General features: G+C 36.8%; 2 protein-coding genes across 3 annotated transcripts; one reads left to right on the forward strand and one right to left on the reverse strand.

Annotated features, from left to right (window-relative positions):
- Positions 1-466: 466 nt before the first annotated feature.
- On the reverse strand, positions 467-8,673 carry LOC306849301 (protein UXT-like). Of its 2 annotated transcripts, XR_013782305.1 has the most exons (7): positions 8,364-8,673; positions 3,773-3,854; positions 3,558-3,625; positions 3,014-3,081; positions 935-1,042; positions 753-816; positions 467-677 (listed from the first exon to the last, which is right to left on the reverse strand). XR_013782305.1 is itself a non-coding variant. In XM_079384231.1 (6 exons), exons 1-6 carry the CDS (start codon positions 8,444-8,446, stop codon positions 615-617), a joined length of 468 nt encoding a protein of 155 aa, XP_079240357.1. In that variant the 5' UTR covers positions 8,447-8,673; the 3' UTR covers positions 468-614. The 2 variants fall into 2 exon arrangements, 1 of the variants encoding a protein (XP_079240357.1); XM_079384231.1 differs by lacking the exon at positions 3,014-3,081 and having other exon boundaries at positions 468-677.
- A 443-nt stretch (positions 8,674-9,116) lies between these two features.
- On the forward strand, positions 9,117-16,003 carry LOC306849300 (ER membrane protein complex subunit 3-like). The gene is made up of 8 exons (XM_079384230.1): positions 9,117-9,438; positions 11,404-11,461; positions 11,571-11,664; positions 11,746-11,850; positions 13,035-13,116; positions 13,187-13,266; positions 13,489-13,571; positions 14,104-16,003. Exons 1-8 carry the CDS (start codon positions 9,284-9,286, stop codon positions 14,218-14,220), a joined length of 774 nt encoding a protein of 257 aa, XP_079240356.1. The 5' UTR covers positions 9,117-9,283; the 3' UTR covers positions 14,221-16,003.
- The last annotated feature ends 28 nt before the right edge of the window (positions 16,004-16,031 follow it).

Here is a 16,031-nt window from a genome sequence, read left to right on the forward strand (position 1 = left end):
GTTTGTGTTCTTATTATTTGTAGAGTCAACAAACAAATAATTACTTTTGAATTACAGTAGATAAAGTTTCTAAGTTAAAGTGTTTATTCCAGAATCAATCTGTACTCACATTTTAGATATACATAAGTATTGGCTTCATAGTCTAATTTTGTGGCTTGTTGAAATGACTGAAATTAATAGTAGCATTCTTATTTCTGTAAAAAGTCCTGTTTTATGAAAATGAACATTAACCAGATAACACCAATGATTTGAACAGCCTTACATATGACTTTCTTCATTTACAATAATACAATCTCAATAAAATTAATAATTTGCTTGACATATTTAAACAAGAGAATCCTCTTACATATTCATTTTTCATATAGACTGTCTAATCTTATATGAAGAGGTTTTAAAAGGTCATGCGTTAATGTATTGTGTGTACAGTGATATAATTATTTAAAATGATCACAATGACACTGACAGTTGTACTGAAAATGTATTTATTCAGCAAACTTTTCAAAACAACAGTATAACCTGTTAAAAGGCAATGTTCCTCTGAACCTGACTGCCATAAAGCAGTCAGCCATAATATGTGCAAATTTAATACACTGTGCTGTGGTTGGTGTACTGTACTAAAACACCTCTCTCCTTCTGTCCTCTGGAAGATCTTTCAGACCTTGCAATTCCCTCAAACCCTATGAAAACAGATTTTCTTAAGCATCACAATAAACTGAAAAAAGTATAAGCAAGTAAACCGTAATGATTTGTACCTCTAAAACCATGCGGATGTTGGCCTTTATCTTTGCTGCATCTTTGGTAAGGACCTCAGTATACCTGAAATTTTCCAAATATTGATGAACATCTCATGGTAAAAAAAATATATATAAAAAAGGCAAACATGCACATTTCAAAACAATCAAAAACCAAAAGATAAAACCAAATACTCTCTTACTCTGTTAGTTGATTAGTCTTCTTTTCTATGAAATCCAAAGCCTCTGCATGTGTGAATTCGACAAAGAATCCATACCCAACTGCCACATATATTTTTGATGCATCAGGTCTAAAAAGGAATGAATCCATTATGAGTTTGCCCTTTTTAAACCCAAAACACACTGCACAGTTTCAGCAATCCTATAAGTTCACTGCATGTCACACTTCTTTGGGTAACTAATAGTACTTGGAGTATATTTAAGGATGGGTACTTTTACTCTTACACAAGTAAATTTTTAGGTGAAAAAAATGTACTTTTACTCCTCTCCCTTCTTTATCTTAATGCAATACAAGTTAAAAATGCTTCAATTTATTCCCAACGCGACGTCTACTTTTCTCTGGGCAATGAGCAATGCCCATTCGCAAATTATTCATTCTTTTGAGTCAATTCTGTTCAAAGGCTTGATCAAACCAGTGAATTGGTTCGCGAATCAGTTTGAATGATTCGTTCAGGAGTCATCTGAAGCGGCTCTCACAGTTGTAACAGAAAGTTTAAGAACATCAAGAGCGTTGAAGACGTGGCTTTGGATCTACAGTCATTTGAAAGCAAATCTGCAAAGGCTATTGTTTGCTAGCTATGAAGATCTTTATGAGATGATGAACACCGCATGTGCTGTCAACGGTTCCACAGGTATAGATAGGCTACATTCGATTACAGCACACAATACCACTATGACATTACCAGTTTGTTGTACATGTACCTTATACATTAAATACAACGTATGACTTTGTTCACATAGGGTATAAGTACATCTCATTAATTGTTTTTAGAATTTTCGTAATTTTTTGTGGGTTTTATTTCACCTAGTCACATTTGTGGTGTTCCCAGTCAAAAATGACCGGACTCTGATCAATTGCTTATAAATCTCTCATTATGCTATATTATCACCAAATATTGGATTCATTCTTTTTGTCAACTTGTTTTCTTTCATTTAGGACTGGCTTTGGGTTTCAATTTGCATCTGATTAATCGTAAGCCTCATTTATCCAAAAGTAGTCACCTCATTTTTTGAGTGAAAAAAAGCATTTTTTGTGAATAATTTTAATGATAAAAAACACTGTTTCTCACACTAATGTGCATTAATGTTTAATCAGGAAGTTTGCTTTTAAATGCTTTTATTTTGTACAAATTTGCACAAAGTCACACTTGTCAAAAATGGACCGGCCATTGAAAGTGAATGGGGAAGAATGAAAGTAAGAGAAACAACTAGTGTTCAGGAGCATGTTGTGCTTGCAAACATAAAGGCCTTGGGCCAGTGCGTGTGGATGCATGTATACTCGTGCCATTTCTCTCTCTCTCACACACACACACTATTGTATTACACCTATTTCATCCTACCCTGAACTGCATGCAATATGCTTTTATGAATCTGATATTATAACTCTCTCTGACACACACACACACACACACTCAAACTGCCTTGTCTTTAGCCTGCATTGACTTCAAAATAATCTTTTCTTTCACCACATATTCTAGACAAAACATTATGACAATAGGTTTTGAGGCTTTCGTGCTCTCACAGAGTAGACAAAAGTTTACAAATAAATGCTTTAGCACAGAGAGAGAGCATACAAATGCCTCACAGTGTCATTCACACAAGGAAGAGACAACTGAAGATGAATCTTACAGTGAAGATGCATTGCAAGATTGCAATGTTTAATAATTTTTTATGATGTAATTTCTTTTTTTTCTTTTTTCTTTGCATTAAAAAAAGGATTGAGTTTTGTTTGTATATGCTGTCAGTTTTTAGAATGAAAATCGGAATCTGCAAAATGAAGTATAGGCAGGTCACACTTACAAAAGAAATCAGAAATCGTCCAACAAAATTGCAATCGGTGCATCTCTAAATGTAATGTAATGTAAAAATAGACTAAAGATATACACTATATGATCCAAAGTAACTAACTACTTGAGTAGTTTTTTTTATCCGAGACTTTTTTTTACTCTTACTCAAGTAACTATTCAGACTATTACTTTGACTTGAGTAAATATTCCTATAAGTACTTTTACTTGAGTACAGGTTTTGGGTACTCTACCCACCTCTGACGATGTGTGTGTAGACTGTATGATGATGACACCTATTGACTCGTACGCTACGATGCACGTTTCTACAGAAGAATAAAATGTCATCAGCATGCGCTAGTGGTAAAGAAAAAGAGCATGATAAATCACACTTTAGCAGTTGTATTTTTTGTGTGTGCTGAAAAAAGTGGAAGTGGCAAAAGAGGAAGGGATAAGAGTTTGAGGGAAGCAGTTTTATGTTTTAACGCCATGTGGCGATGATTTCATGTCTCATTTTTATTGGTTGGTCAGTAAACGTGGATCGTAGCAGCAAACACTGTGCGATGATCATGCTGTATCGTAGGCTTTGTTTGGTCGCAAGACCGTGACAACGGTCGTCTTTGAACCGCTCTCACTAAACGACACAGGACCACCGATTAGGAGCTACGATCACAGAAATCACCACCATTGTTTCACGATGCCAGTCTTTCGTCTGGGATAGCCGAAAATCGTGCAGTGTGTTTAGGGCTTTAAATGTTAGACAGAGGCATTGACGCACAGTAGACAGACTTGCAATACTTACACATGAGCCTGCACATAGAAACTGCAGCCAAGGTCAACATCTGTTTTGAGTTCCTTGCTGTCAGTTTCCTAAAGATGAATAAAATACAGCAAAAGCAACATATGATACACATCACTCAATACAGAATGAGACAAAGAAAACGACAGAGACAGGGAGCAACAAATTAAAATAGAGATAGGCAAGGTTACATAGCAAAAAAATGAGAGATAAAATACCTGAATGCTTTTAATTGTGTTCTTCAGCTGAAGGTATTGTGCTATTTTCTCATACACAGCATCTCTTTGCTCCAATACTTTCCTGTCAGAACACAGTGTTAAAATAGTAGTAGATAATTTTTATCCATTTATTTTTTTTATCTATTTTTATCTTTATAAATATATATATATATAATATATATATATATACACACACACAGTCATGGCCAAAAATATCAGCACCCTTGGTGAATATGATTAAAGGCGGCTGTGAAAATTAACCTGCATTGTTAATCCTTTTGATCTTTTATTTTAAAATATCACAAAAATCTAACATTTCATTGGATGATATGAATTTAAAATGGGGGGAAATATTATGAAATGAATGTTTTTCTCTAATACACATTGGCCACAATTAACGGTACCCTTTTATTCAATACTTTTTGAAACCTCCATTTGCCAGTTTAACAGCTCTAAATGTTCTCCTATAATGCCTGATGAGGTTAGAGAACACCTGACAAGAGATCAGAAACCATTCCTTCATCCAGAATCACTCCAGATCCTTCAGATTCACAGCTCCATGTTGGTTCTTCTTCTCTTCAGTTCACCTCACTCATTTTCTACAGGGTTCAGGTCAGAGGACTGGAATAGCCAGCAGAAGCTTGGTTTTGTGCTCAGTGACCCATTTTTGTGTTTGTTTTTGAGGTTTGTGTTTGGATTATTGTCCGGTTGGAAGATCCAAACATGGCCCATTATAAGATTTCTAACAGTCAGTCACTTGTTGATTTTTTTATCTGTTGATATTTAATAGAATCCATGATGCCATGCGTCTGAACAAGATGTCCAGGACCTCCAGCAGAAATATAGGCCCACAACATCTAAAATACAGCAGTATATTTCATTGTACACATGGGGTACTTTTTAACCCTGTGTTCACCAAACCCATCTTGAGTGTTTGCTGCTAAAAAGCTAATTTTTTGGTTTCATCTGACCATAGAAGCCAGTCCCATTTGAAGCTCCAGTTGTGTCTGATAACTGAATATGCTGGAGATTGTTTTTGGATGATTTAGGAGAATTTTTCTTGAAACCCTCCCAAACAACATGTGGTGATGTAGGGGCTGTTTGACAATTTTTTTTAAGGTTTTCTGACCCCGAGACTCAACTATCTTCTGCAATTCTCCAGCTGTGGTCCTTGGAGAGTCTCTGGCCACTCAAACTCTCCTCCTCACCGTGCATTAGGACGATATAGACACACGTCCTCTTCCAGGCAGTTTCGTAACATTTTCTGTTGATTGGAAATTCTTAATAATTGCCCTGATGGTGGAAATGGGAATTTTCACTGCTCTAGCTCTTTTCTTAAAGCCACTTCACTAATTTGTAGCTCAATTATCTTTTGCTGCACATCAGAAATATATTCTTTGGTTTTTCTCATTGTGATGGATGATTATTAAATAGTGCACTTTCAAGTCTATTTTCAAAAAGGGGGGTGACAGTTAACAGGTTAAGGGAATTTGGGCTTTGTTTTCCCTCCTATTTATATTTCTGTGAAGCAGGAAGTCATGGCTGGATAATATCATGTTCATAATCACCCTGGAGTGCTCAAAATTGTGAATATGAATGGGAATATACTTTAGAGATATTTTACTCATAAGAATTTCTTAGGGGTGCCAATTATTCTGTCCAACGTGTATTTGAGTAAAACATTTTTTTTCATGATGATATTTCCCTCCATTTTAAATTCTTATCCAATGAAAGGTTAGATTTTTGTGGATTTTTTAATAAAAGATCAAAAGGATTAACAATGCAGATTAATTTTCACAGCCTTCTTTGATCATATTTACCAAGGGAGCTGATAATTTTGGCCATGACTGTATATATACAGTATCTCACAAAAATGAGTACACCCCTCACATTTCAGCAATCATTTTAGTATATCTTCTCAAGGGACAATACTGCACAAATTAAACTTGGATATATTTTAGAGTAGTCAATGTGCAGCTTGTATAGCAGTACAAATTTACTGTCCTCTAAAAATAACTCAACATACAGCCTTTATTGTCCAAATAACCGGCAACAAAAATGAATACATCCTAAGTGAACATGTCAAAACTGTGTCCAAAGTGTCAATATTTTGTAGGGGCACCATTGTTATCTAGCACTGCCTTAATCCTCCTGGGCATGGAGTTCACCAGAGCTGCACAGGCTGTTGCTGGGATCCTCTTCCACTCCTCCACAATGACATCACAGAGCTGTTGGATGTTAGACACATGGTGCGTCTCCACTTTCCGCTTGAGGATGCCTCACATGTGCTCAGTAGGGTTCAGGTCTGGAGACATACTACTTTGCCACTCCATCACCTTCACCTTCATGAGCAAGGCAGTTGTTATCTTGGGGGTGTGTTTGGGGTCGTTATTATGTTGGAAAACTGCCATTCGACCAAGTTTCTGAAGGGAGGGCATCATGTTCTGCTTCAGAATGTCACAGTACAAGTTGGAATCCATGTTTCCCCTCAATGAACCACAGCTCCACAGTACCAGCAGCACTCACGCAGCCCCGGACCATGTTGCTACCACCACCAAGCTTAAATGTAGGCAAGACACAGTTTTCTTGGTACTCCTCACCAGGGCGTTGCCACACATGCTGGACACCATCTGTTTCTCTGAGTCTCATCAGACCACAGGACATGGTTCCAGTATTTCATACTCTTGTACAGGTTGTCTTCAGCTAACTGTTTGCGGGCTTTCTTATGAGCCAGCTTCAGATGGACATGGTTCCAGCACTCATACATCTGTTTTTTGAAGCCAGCTTCTGCACCTGACGCACAGCACGAGGACTCAACTTCCTTGAACGACCCTTGCAAGGCCTGTTCCAAGGCCTTGTGGAACCAGTCTTGGAAAACCTCTGTATGGCAGTGGCCACTGTACTGTAACTCAGTTTCAGGTTGTTACTGATCTTCTAATAGCCTCGGCCATCTTTGTAGAAAGCAACAATTCTAATTCTCAAATCCTCAGAGAGTTCTGTGCCATGAGTTGCCATGTTGAACATCCAGTGGTCAGTATGAGAGAATTGTACTCAAAGCACCAAATTTTAACTGCTCTAATATAAGATACACACATTTTTATAGACCTGTAAATAGGGCTGGGTATCGAGTTCGATACTTTTTAGGCACCGACCGAATTGCCTCGATACCACCGAGTATCGAAAAACGTCTTGTCCTTCGGTACAAAATTTCGATACCTAAGGGGTTAATCTCATCACCGTCAGTGAGCCAATAATCCTGCAGCACTAGGTGTGTTTGACTAGAAGTGGCGCGGCGCTGATAGATCAGTGTTTGACATCCGCGAGAATTTCGAAAGCGCACGGGGAACAGTCTGCTCTCTATATCGCGCGGTTTGTTTATTATACACAGACTGAAGCTCGCGTGACGCTCGCGGTGATTTCAGCGTCTGCCGCCTAACTAAATGAGGACATAAACACATGAACAACATCTCCAGAACTGCTGTGAGAGTCAATTAATGAGCATTTTACCGTTTGATTCGAGTAGAACTTGCGTCATATCATATACACACAGAACTGTAAAGGTATTCCCGGAAACCCGTCAAAATAAAAGTTCGGTTTAACTTGGAAGACACTGCGGCAGAAATATATTAATATTGTTCAGCGGACAGTACATACTGCTGCTAATACTAGGCTACTATTAAAATTATTAAAACTTTATTATTATTTTTTTTAGAAATTATCACACAACAGTTATTCCATTTTTTTATTTTAATAGTAAACCCCCTTTGTTTGCCAAAATAAATAAACTTTGATTTTCAATAATTTAAAGAAATTAAATGAATGTTTTATGTCTTCATTTGAAAACCAGATACAGAACACAGAATTTCTGAGGAAAAATAAAACCTTTCATTAGGCTATTTTAAGAATAAATTTAAATAAACTAAGTTGTTTTTATGCATTCAAATAATTAGACATACTACACCAGAATTTAATAACAATAAAACATATGGTGAAAGAAAAGAAAACACCCACTTATGAAAGTGGATGAAGATTTTACATTTCTTGAAGTCTTTAACAACCTAGAAATGATGATGTGTTTTAAAATGAACACGCACTAATGTAAACGTAGCCTAACAGATGTGTAAACTGAAAACAATTTGAACTTTATTAAAATTATTTATTTATTGTGTTGGATATATTTTGTTCTTTGTGCAGTAGCTCAGGAGATGAGGCTTTGAGTCTGTATAAATATCAACATTAAAAAATAGTTTTTTGAGTTAATGTAATCTTATTAAAACTGATTTCATATACTAAAATGGTTGCCGAAATGTGAGGGGTGTACTCACTTTTGTGAGATACTGTATATATATATATATAGATAGAGAGAGAGAGAGATTTAAATATACATATAAATATAACAAACACATTATCATGTAAAATGGGTATTTATATGGAATCCAATGGCACTTCAAATAATACCATGGTATTATGATAGAACACATTTAAAGAAATCATGGGATTACCATGGTACAAACATGTAAACATGCTAATAGCATTGCTATAGCAGGTGTTAACGTTACACCAAAACTGAATCTCAAGCGAAGATACTTACTGCAAGTCTCGTTTCAATACTTCGTTGATAAACGTCTCATACTGCAAGACTTTTTCATTAATACCAGGCGCCCCAGGAGTCATGATATGAGAAAAAAGATGGTTGCAGATCGACTATGATACAGCGATATTTATTTGAATCTTAGCCTGTGTTTCTAATACTAACGTGCATCAGAAATCGACAGCCCGTCGCTGGGCTGATACAGCGATAAAAAGCTTACAGTTGATAAATTAATTTGTTTTAATAGAAAATGCTATACTGTGTGAAGCTAAACCTTCCCTCAGCCTGTGACGTGGCTCTCCGCTTGTTTACTTTGAAACCGGAAATTGCGTTAAACTAACTTTTTATTAAAAAAAAATATATATAATTTTTTATATATATAAATAAAACAAGTATATCCGTTTAGTTAAAGAAAATAACAAATATCTAGTAAATATCTCACATTTCAAAGTAGTGATGCGACTCATTTCTGCGAATCGGTTCTTTTAAACAATTCATCTCAAAGAACGAGTTAAAAACGTTACTTTTACGATATGACGTTATCCCCGACATCCTCGCGTGGTTTATTATATGCTCCAAACGTGTAATAAAAATAGTTATATGCACACATTACTACTTATTATTAAAACTATATATATTTTGTTAAAACTGTCAGGTTCAACAGAGACTCGGTTCAGTTAGGACTCGATGAGCGCACAGACCGATACAGTCCAGATTCGACTCAATAGAACGATTCACTATTCGGACCTCGCTACTAGTTCAAAGGTCAAAAGCACTTGTGCGTATGGCTCATGTTCATGCAGCAATGTGTCGCATAAAAGTGCAGTAGTTTTACCATAGTTTGACTTTTCATCGTGTTGTAATTTGAGTATTAAAATAAACTTTAAAAGTGTCAGATAGTTTTGGTGTAACTTTAGGAAATGGCAGGTCCAGAGCTGCTGCTAGACTCCAGTATTCGCCTGTGGGTTGTTTTGCCCATAGTCTTCATCACATTCTTCGTCGGAGTTTTGCGGCATTATGTCACTCAACTGATTCATAACGAGAAGAAAGTGGATGTGCAGCAGGTGTCTGACAGGTGAGATGACTGATGCATGCAGCCAGGTGTTTAACCATAAACATGTTATCATGTTAACTCACAACATATAGACTACTATAATAATAATAATAAAAACATGAATGTTTAAAATACCATCTATACAAATTCTAATTATATTCAATACTCAATTTTAATAAAAAAATAATAATTAACCTATAAATGATACCTGTATTTATCTTTAAAAAGTTGCCTTGGCAGAATACTGATGAATGAAATTTAATCTATAAAATATTGTGTAGTTATATTAATGCTATATTTTGCTAAAAAATTATTGACTTAAATTTAAAAGTTCTTATAAAGGTTTTTTTTTTTTTGCAAAATTAAAAGTTTTGATTGCTTCGTAAATTATATGGTCAGTATTGAACATTATTGGTTAGAATAGAAATACTGTATGCAAATATGTATTCTGGATATCTGGATATATTATGTTTGCAGTGCACATACGAGGGATTTGTTTTGGTGACAGTAGCTCCACAGTGCAACAGAATGACAGCGACAGGACACAGATAATAAAAAAATGATGTACAATGGGCAATGTGCAAAATAGCACAAACACAATATACAAAATAGACAATTTAGTATGTACAGGTATGTTAGGTGCAAATTTGAAATATAATAAGTATGTGTGTTAAATAAAAAGTATGATAGTGTTTCATGTTTATTGTTAAGAGTTCAAATGGATTGCCTGAGGGAAGAAACTGTTCCTGTGTCTGGTCGTTCTGGTGCTCAGAGCTCTGTAGCATCGACCAGACGGTAACAGTTCAAAGAGGGAGTGTGCTGGATGTGAGGGGTCCAGAGTGATTTTACCAGCCCTATTGCTCACTCTGGATAAGTACAGCTCTTGGAGAGTGGGGAGGGTTGTACCAATGATTTGCTCAGCAGTCCGGACTAGTCTTCTGAGGTCAAATTTGGTAGCTGAGCTGAACCAGACAGTTATTGAAGAGCAGAGGATGGGTTCAATGATGGCGGAGTAGATCTGTTTCAGCAGCTCCGGTGGCAGATTTAACTTCCTCAGCTGTCGAAGGAAGTATAACCTCTGCTGGGCCTTTCTGACAATAGATGTGAATATTCCACTTCAGGTCCTGAGAGATGGTGGTGCCCAGGAATCTGAATGAATGATGTGTATTTTCCCAGCCTCACTAGCTGCTGCCTGTCTGTCAGGAAGCTGTTGATCCACTGACAGACGGAGGTGGGGACGGAGAGCTGAGTTATTTGGGTAGGAGGAGGTTTGGAATGATAGTGTTAAAGGCCGAGCTGAAGTCCACAAACAGGATCCTCACATAAGTCTCTGGTCTGTCCAGGTGTTGCAGTGTGTAATGCAGTCCCATGTTGACTGCATCATCCACAGACCTGTTTGCTCTGTAGGCAAACTGCAGGGGGTCCAGTAAGGGACCAGTGATGTCCTTCAGATAAGCCAAAAACAGTTTTTCAAATGACTTCATGGCCACAGATGTTAGAGCCACAGGTCTGTAGTCTTTAAGTCCTGTTATCTTGGGTTTCTTTCGGACGGGGATGATGGTGGAGCGTTTGAAGCATGAGGGGACACCGCTCCAGTGATCTGTTGAAGATCTGTGTGAAGATGGGGGCCAGCTGGTCAGCACAGGATTTCAGACAGGCTGGTGACACACCGTCTGGGCCTGGTGCTTTTCTTCTCTTGTCTGCAGTTCAGGTGTGGGGGAGAGGGGGGTTGCAGGAGGTGTGAATGGTGTTTTTTCAAACCTACAATAGAACTCATTCAGATCGTCTGCCAGTTGTTGATTCTCCACAGTGCTGGGGGATGGAGTCTTGTAATTGGTGATGACTTTCAGACCTTTCCACACTGAAGCCATGTCACTGGAAGAGAATTGGATCCTTAGCTTATCGGAATAATTCCTTGTACATAATCATTGCAAATTATTTAGTGAAAACATACATTTATCCGTTTGAATTAATTTTAAATCACAGCCAGGTATTGCTGCGCAGCCGCATCCTGAGAGAAAATGGAAAATATCTTCCCAAACAGGTATTAAATACTTTATGAAAAACAGTTCCCAGCATATTTTCATGGAATAAACTTATAAAACTCCATTTACTTGTTTGTGTCAATGATCAATAATGCTGTCCCATTTCAGTCATTTGCCATGCGAAAACACTATTTCAACAACCAGGAGACTGGATTTTTCAAGAAGGTCAAAAGAAAGGTGATCCCCAAAAACCCCATGACCGGTAAGAGCTACGTTAACATCCTAAAATTACAAGAAATGGTGTACTCTGCTTCATCGTAACATCTTGCATCACCTGTCCCAGACACCAGCATGTTGACGGATATGATGAAAGGGAACCTGACCAATGTGCTGCCAATGATTCTGATTGGAGGATGGATCAACTGGGCCTTTTCTGGTTTTGTCACAAGTAAGAGCTTTTGTTATTTGTCAGAATTAAAGGAATAGTTCACCCAAAAATGAGGATTTGCTGAAAATGTACTCACCAACAGGCCAAGATGTAGCTGAGTTTGTTTCTTCATGGGAACAGATTTGGAGAAATTTAGCATTACATCACTTGCTCACCAATGTATCTTTTACAGTGAATGGGTGCCGCCAGAATGACAGCCGATAAAAACATTACAACAATCCACACCACTCCAGTCCATAAATGAGTAATGTCTTGCGAAAAAGCTTTGTATTTGTAAGAAACAAATCCATCATGTAAGCATTTTATCTTGAAACCATTGCTTGTAGTCCATAATCTACAATAATGCTTCCTACGGTGAAGAAAATCCAAGCTCACTTTGGATATTATGTATAGAGAACTTATTTTAGCTGAAAGCAATGATTTAAAGTTAAAAACATCTTAATGATGAATTTGTTTCTTGTAAACACAGCTTTTTGCTTCACAAGGCATTAATTGATGGACTGGAGATTACTTTGATGTTTTTATCAGCTGTTTGGACTCTCATTCTGACGGCACCCATTCACTACAGAGGATCCATTGGTGAGCAAGTGATGTAATGCAACATTTCTCTGTTCTGATGAAGAAACAAACTCATCTACATCTTGGATGGCCTGAGGGTGAGTAAATGTTCAGTACATTTTTATTTTTGGGTGAGCAACTCCCTTAAAACTATAAAAAGGATCTAGTGAGCATGTGTGAATGTGGTCTTCTTTCTAAAACAATCATTTGTAAGTGTGATTACATTCAGGGGTGTAGGAAGCATCTGAAATGTGAAGGGAGACATTCTAAACCTTAACAGCCGGCTCATGAATTTTAATTGGGTGATGTAACGTTTGGCCAGTACATTCATAACTCATTTTCTGAAAGGCAGACGTTGGTAAGTGGGCTCAAACTATAGTAGGATTACCGCATACGCGTTTGTTCAGTCCACTGCTGATGCAAGTTGTTGGCGGTGGCTTCTGTTCTCTCTTGGCATTACCAAACAAAAATATGACGACTATTAGAGGATGACTAGAAAATGTCTAAAAGTTGTAGTGGATGCTATTAATCTGATTAAATATCAAGTTAATGTTATTTTTTGTTTTTTAAAAGTAAGCTTGTAAGAGTTTAATTGAATTGTTACAAAAGTCTTGTTTCTCTTTCAGCTAAAGTTCCGTTTCCTCTGACTCTGAGATTCAAGCCCATGTTACAGAGAGGAATTGAGCTGATCTCTCTAGATGCATCCTGGTACAGTATTCACCTGTGATGGGTTTTATTTGTTGCCAGAAGCTGAAAACTGAATTTGTTACTCGTATAGGGTCAGTTCAGCATCATGGTATTTCCTCAATGTGTTTGGGCTCAGAAGCATGTACACCCTCATACTTGGACAAGACAATGGTTGGTTGTTTCTGATATTAAGACCTTTTTATGACTTCAGTTATATTATATTTTATTATGCGTTAATTTAATATAATAACAGTTCTATAATTCAATGAATATTAATATATTTAATTAATATACAGTTACCTAATTTTGTATTGTATTAAATGCTATATTAAATTTTGAATGGAATTGAGATGACTTTCTCAGCTATTTAAACTAAAAGTTGTTTATTTTCAGCTGCAGATCAATCAAGAATTATGCAGGATCAAATGACGGGAGCCGCGATGGCGATGCCTCCTGATCCTAACAAAGCATTTAAGGTGAGTAGAACATCATTTGCATAAATTAAACCATTTATTGTATGAATATATTCTGGGACAAACATGCACATCTGAAACAAAAAAAACATGCCAGCGGTTATTTGAGTTTAACACAAATTTAGTTAAAGTAAATTTTTCTTGGGAGTTCAGCGCCTACAGCCCCAGAGGACGGACTGATGCATGCAACAGCATGGAAACGTGGTTGTTTTAATTTCATAACCTCATCTTTGGATAATTGCGAAACCTTAAACGTTGCCGTTTTGAAGCTCACATAATTACAGAACTATTGAAACGTTATATTACTTGAGGAATGCAGATTGTGTTGGGTGCAGTAAGTCATTTCAGTCCTCAAACAGAAATAATTATACATTTGGAGAGCGATAATGTGGTCATCGTTTACTCACCCTCATGCTGTTGTTGTAAACCCGTATGGCTTTCTTTCTCCTGCGGAACACAAAAGGATAACTTTAGCAGAATGTTCACACTCTTCTCAGATGTGTAATGCTCTATGCATTCATTACCTTTGTTTCAGAGCGAGTGGGAAGCTCTGGAGATTGTGGAGCACAGATGGGCCCTGGAGAACGTAGAGGAGGAACTCGTGTGTCAGGATCTGAACTTCAGAGGTCTCTTTAGCCAAGAACTACAGTAAAAACAACCCTGTTCTGATGACTGTCTGATTGCAAATCACCAGTGCTGTTAAGATGGTTTAATTCACAAGCAGATGTGATTCTTAACACTTTAGTTTGTTTTGAATGAATGTGAATGTCCTGCAAAGCATTTACAATATGTCTGACATGTTTTTGTGAACTGTGAGCGTTGCACATGAACATTTAATTTGTTGTAAGCACAGTATAGATCTAAATTGTATTCATTTTTGCCAGAGGTGTTAATTTACAGAATTTCTCATGTCTTAATAGTGTATTTATGTGTGAAGTGATGCCTTGAAAATAGGGATGCAGCGATTAACCGGTTCCGCGATTAACCGCGCTTTAAAACGTCACGGTTAATTAATCGTAAAGGTTCCACAAAACCGAGTGTTTCTGTTGCACAGAGCTGAACTGTTGCAGCTTGTGCAAAATGAAAACAAAGTCACGCTAGTGGTGCACCAGCTTAAAATTACGTGCTTATCAGAGACACTGAGGCTACTACACTAATTATATTAGTGACAGAGGGACTAAACAGCGAAGCTTTATTTCCACCAAAGAAATGCCTGTCGATAGTAGTGTGCAGGGCTCGACAGTGCGAGCATTTCACTCGCATTTGCGACTAAAAATAGATGTGTGCGAACTGGAAAATGTATTTAGGAGCACAAGTGCGAATACAAAACAAAATACAAAACAGCCTAACTTGTACAGTAGCCTATAACAAACGTATTAATTTATTCTGTTTATTTATGGACAAATTGCAATGCAGCCTCATATGATTACTTTAGAACTTTAAAAAGGCAACGGTTTAATTTAAATGAGCACAGATGAGAAGAAAAGCGGAGCGAGTTAAAGTGAAGACGCGCTGAATGACGCACATTCGCCACTAGAGGGCGCTGCCGCTGCCGTTACCCCGGTAACCCAGTAAACAAATCAGCTGCGCTTCTTTCCTAAAACTGTGTAAATAATGTTTCACACTCACAGTCATTTAGATATTTATATTCGCTTTAGTCTTCACAATAGCATCAAATAACTCTTACTTAAAGACTTAATGAGCTATTTATTTTCAAACATTTTTTCTAACCTAAAACATGTTCAATGGAGCTAACATTAACTAACATAGTTGTATTTTTTATTAATCAACATTAACAAAGAATATTAACTACTGCAACAATTAGCTATTGCACATTTTTAGTTAATGTTAACCTGCTTTAACTAATGTTAACAAATGGGACCTACCTATTGTTCTTTCGTTCATTATTTTCAAAAGAGAAATACTGTCATGGATGTTTACAGAGCAGTGGTCACCTTTTTTAATTCTAATGGGAGAGATGGACTTTTGTTTGTTATTATTTTGTGCTGTATTGTTGGTTACTGTGTTATTTCTGTTTCAAAAGCCAGCAATAAATAACACTTTAACATCTAAAGAGTGTTCATGTGATTTTATACATTATTAATGTTGGGAAATGAATAAATGCCTAATAATCGTCATAATCGTAAAACCGTGATTATTCATCAGACAATAATCGTACCAGCAAAATCTATAATCGTTGCATCCCTACTTGAAAATATATTTTTGGGTTAGTTGTTTCTAAAGTGCTCTTTGAAAGATGAAAACCCCCTTCGTCTCTATCCGGCAGATTTTCTCTAGTGTGGTTTGTAATTATAAGTTCTTTATTTACAAGCCATTATTTCAGTCCGAGAGATATTATAACAGCAAATTGAATGTAAAACAGATACTATTTTTGTCACTGTGCAAGAGATATTTAATAATTGAATAAACATATGAAAAAAAAACCTTAGGTGAGGAGGAAAT

Source organism: Barbus barbus (genome assembly GCF_936440315.1).
Source record: "Barbus barbus genome assembly, chromosome: 29".
NCBI lineage: Eukaryota > Metazoa > Chordata > Actinopteri > Cypriniformes > Cyprinidae > Barbus > Barbus barbus.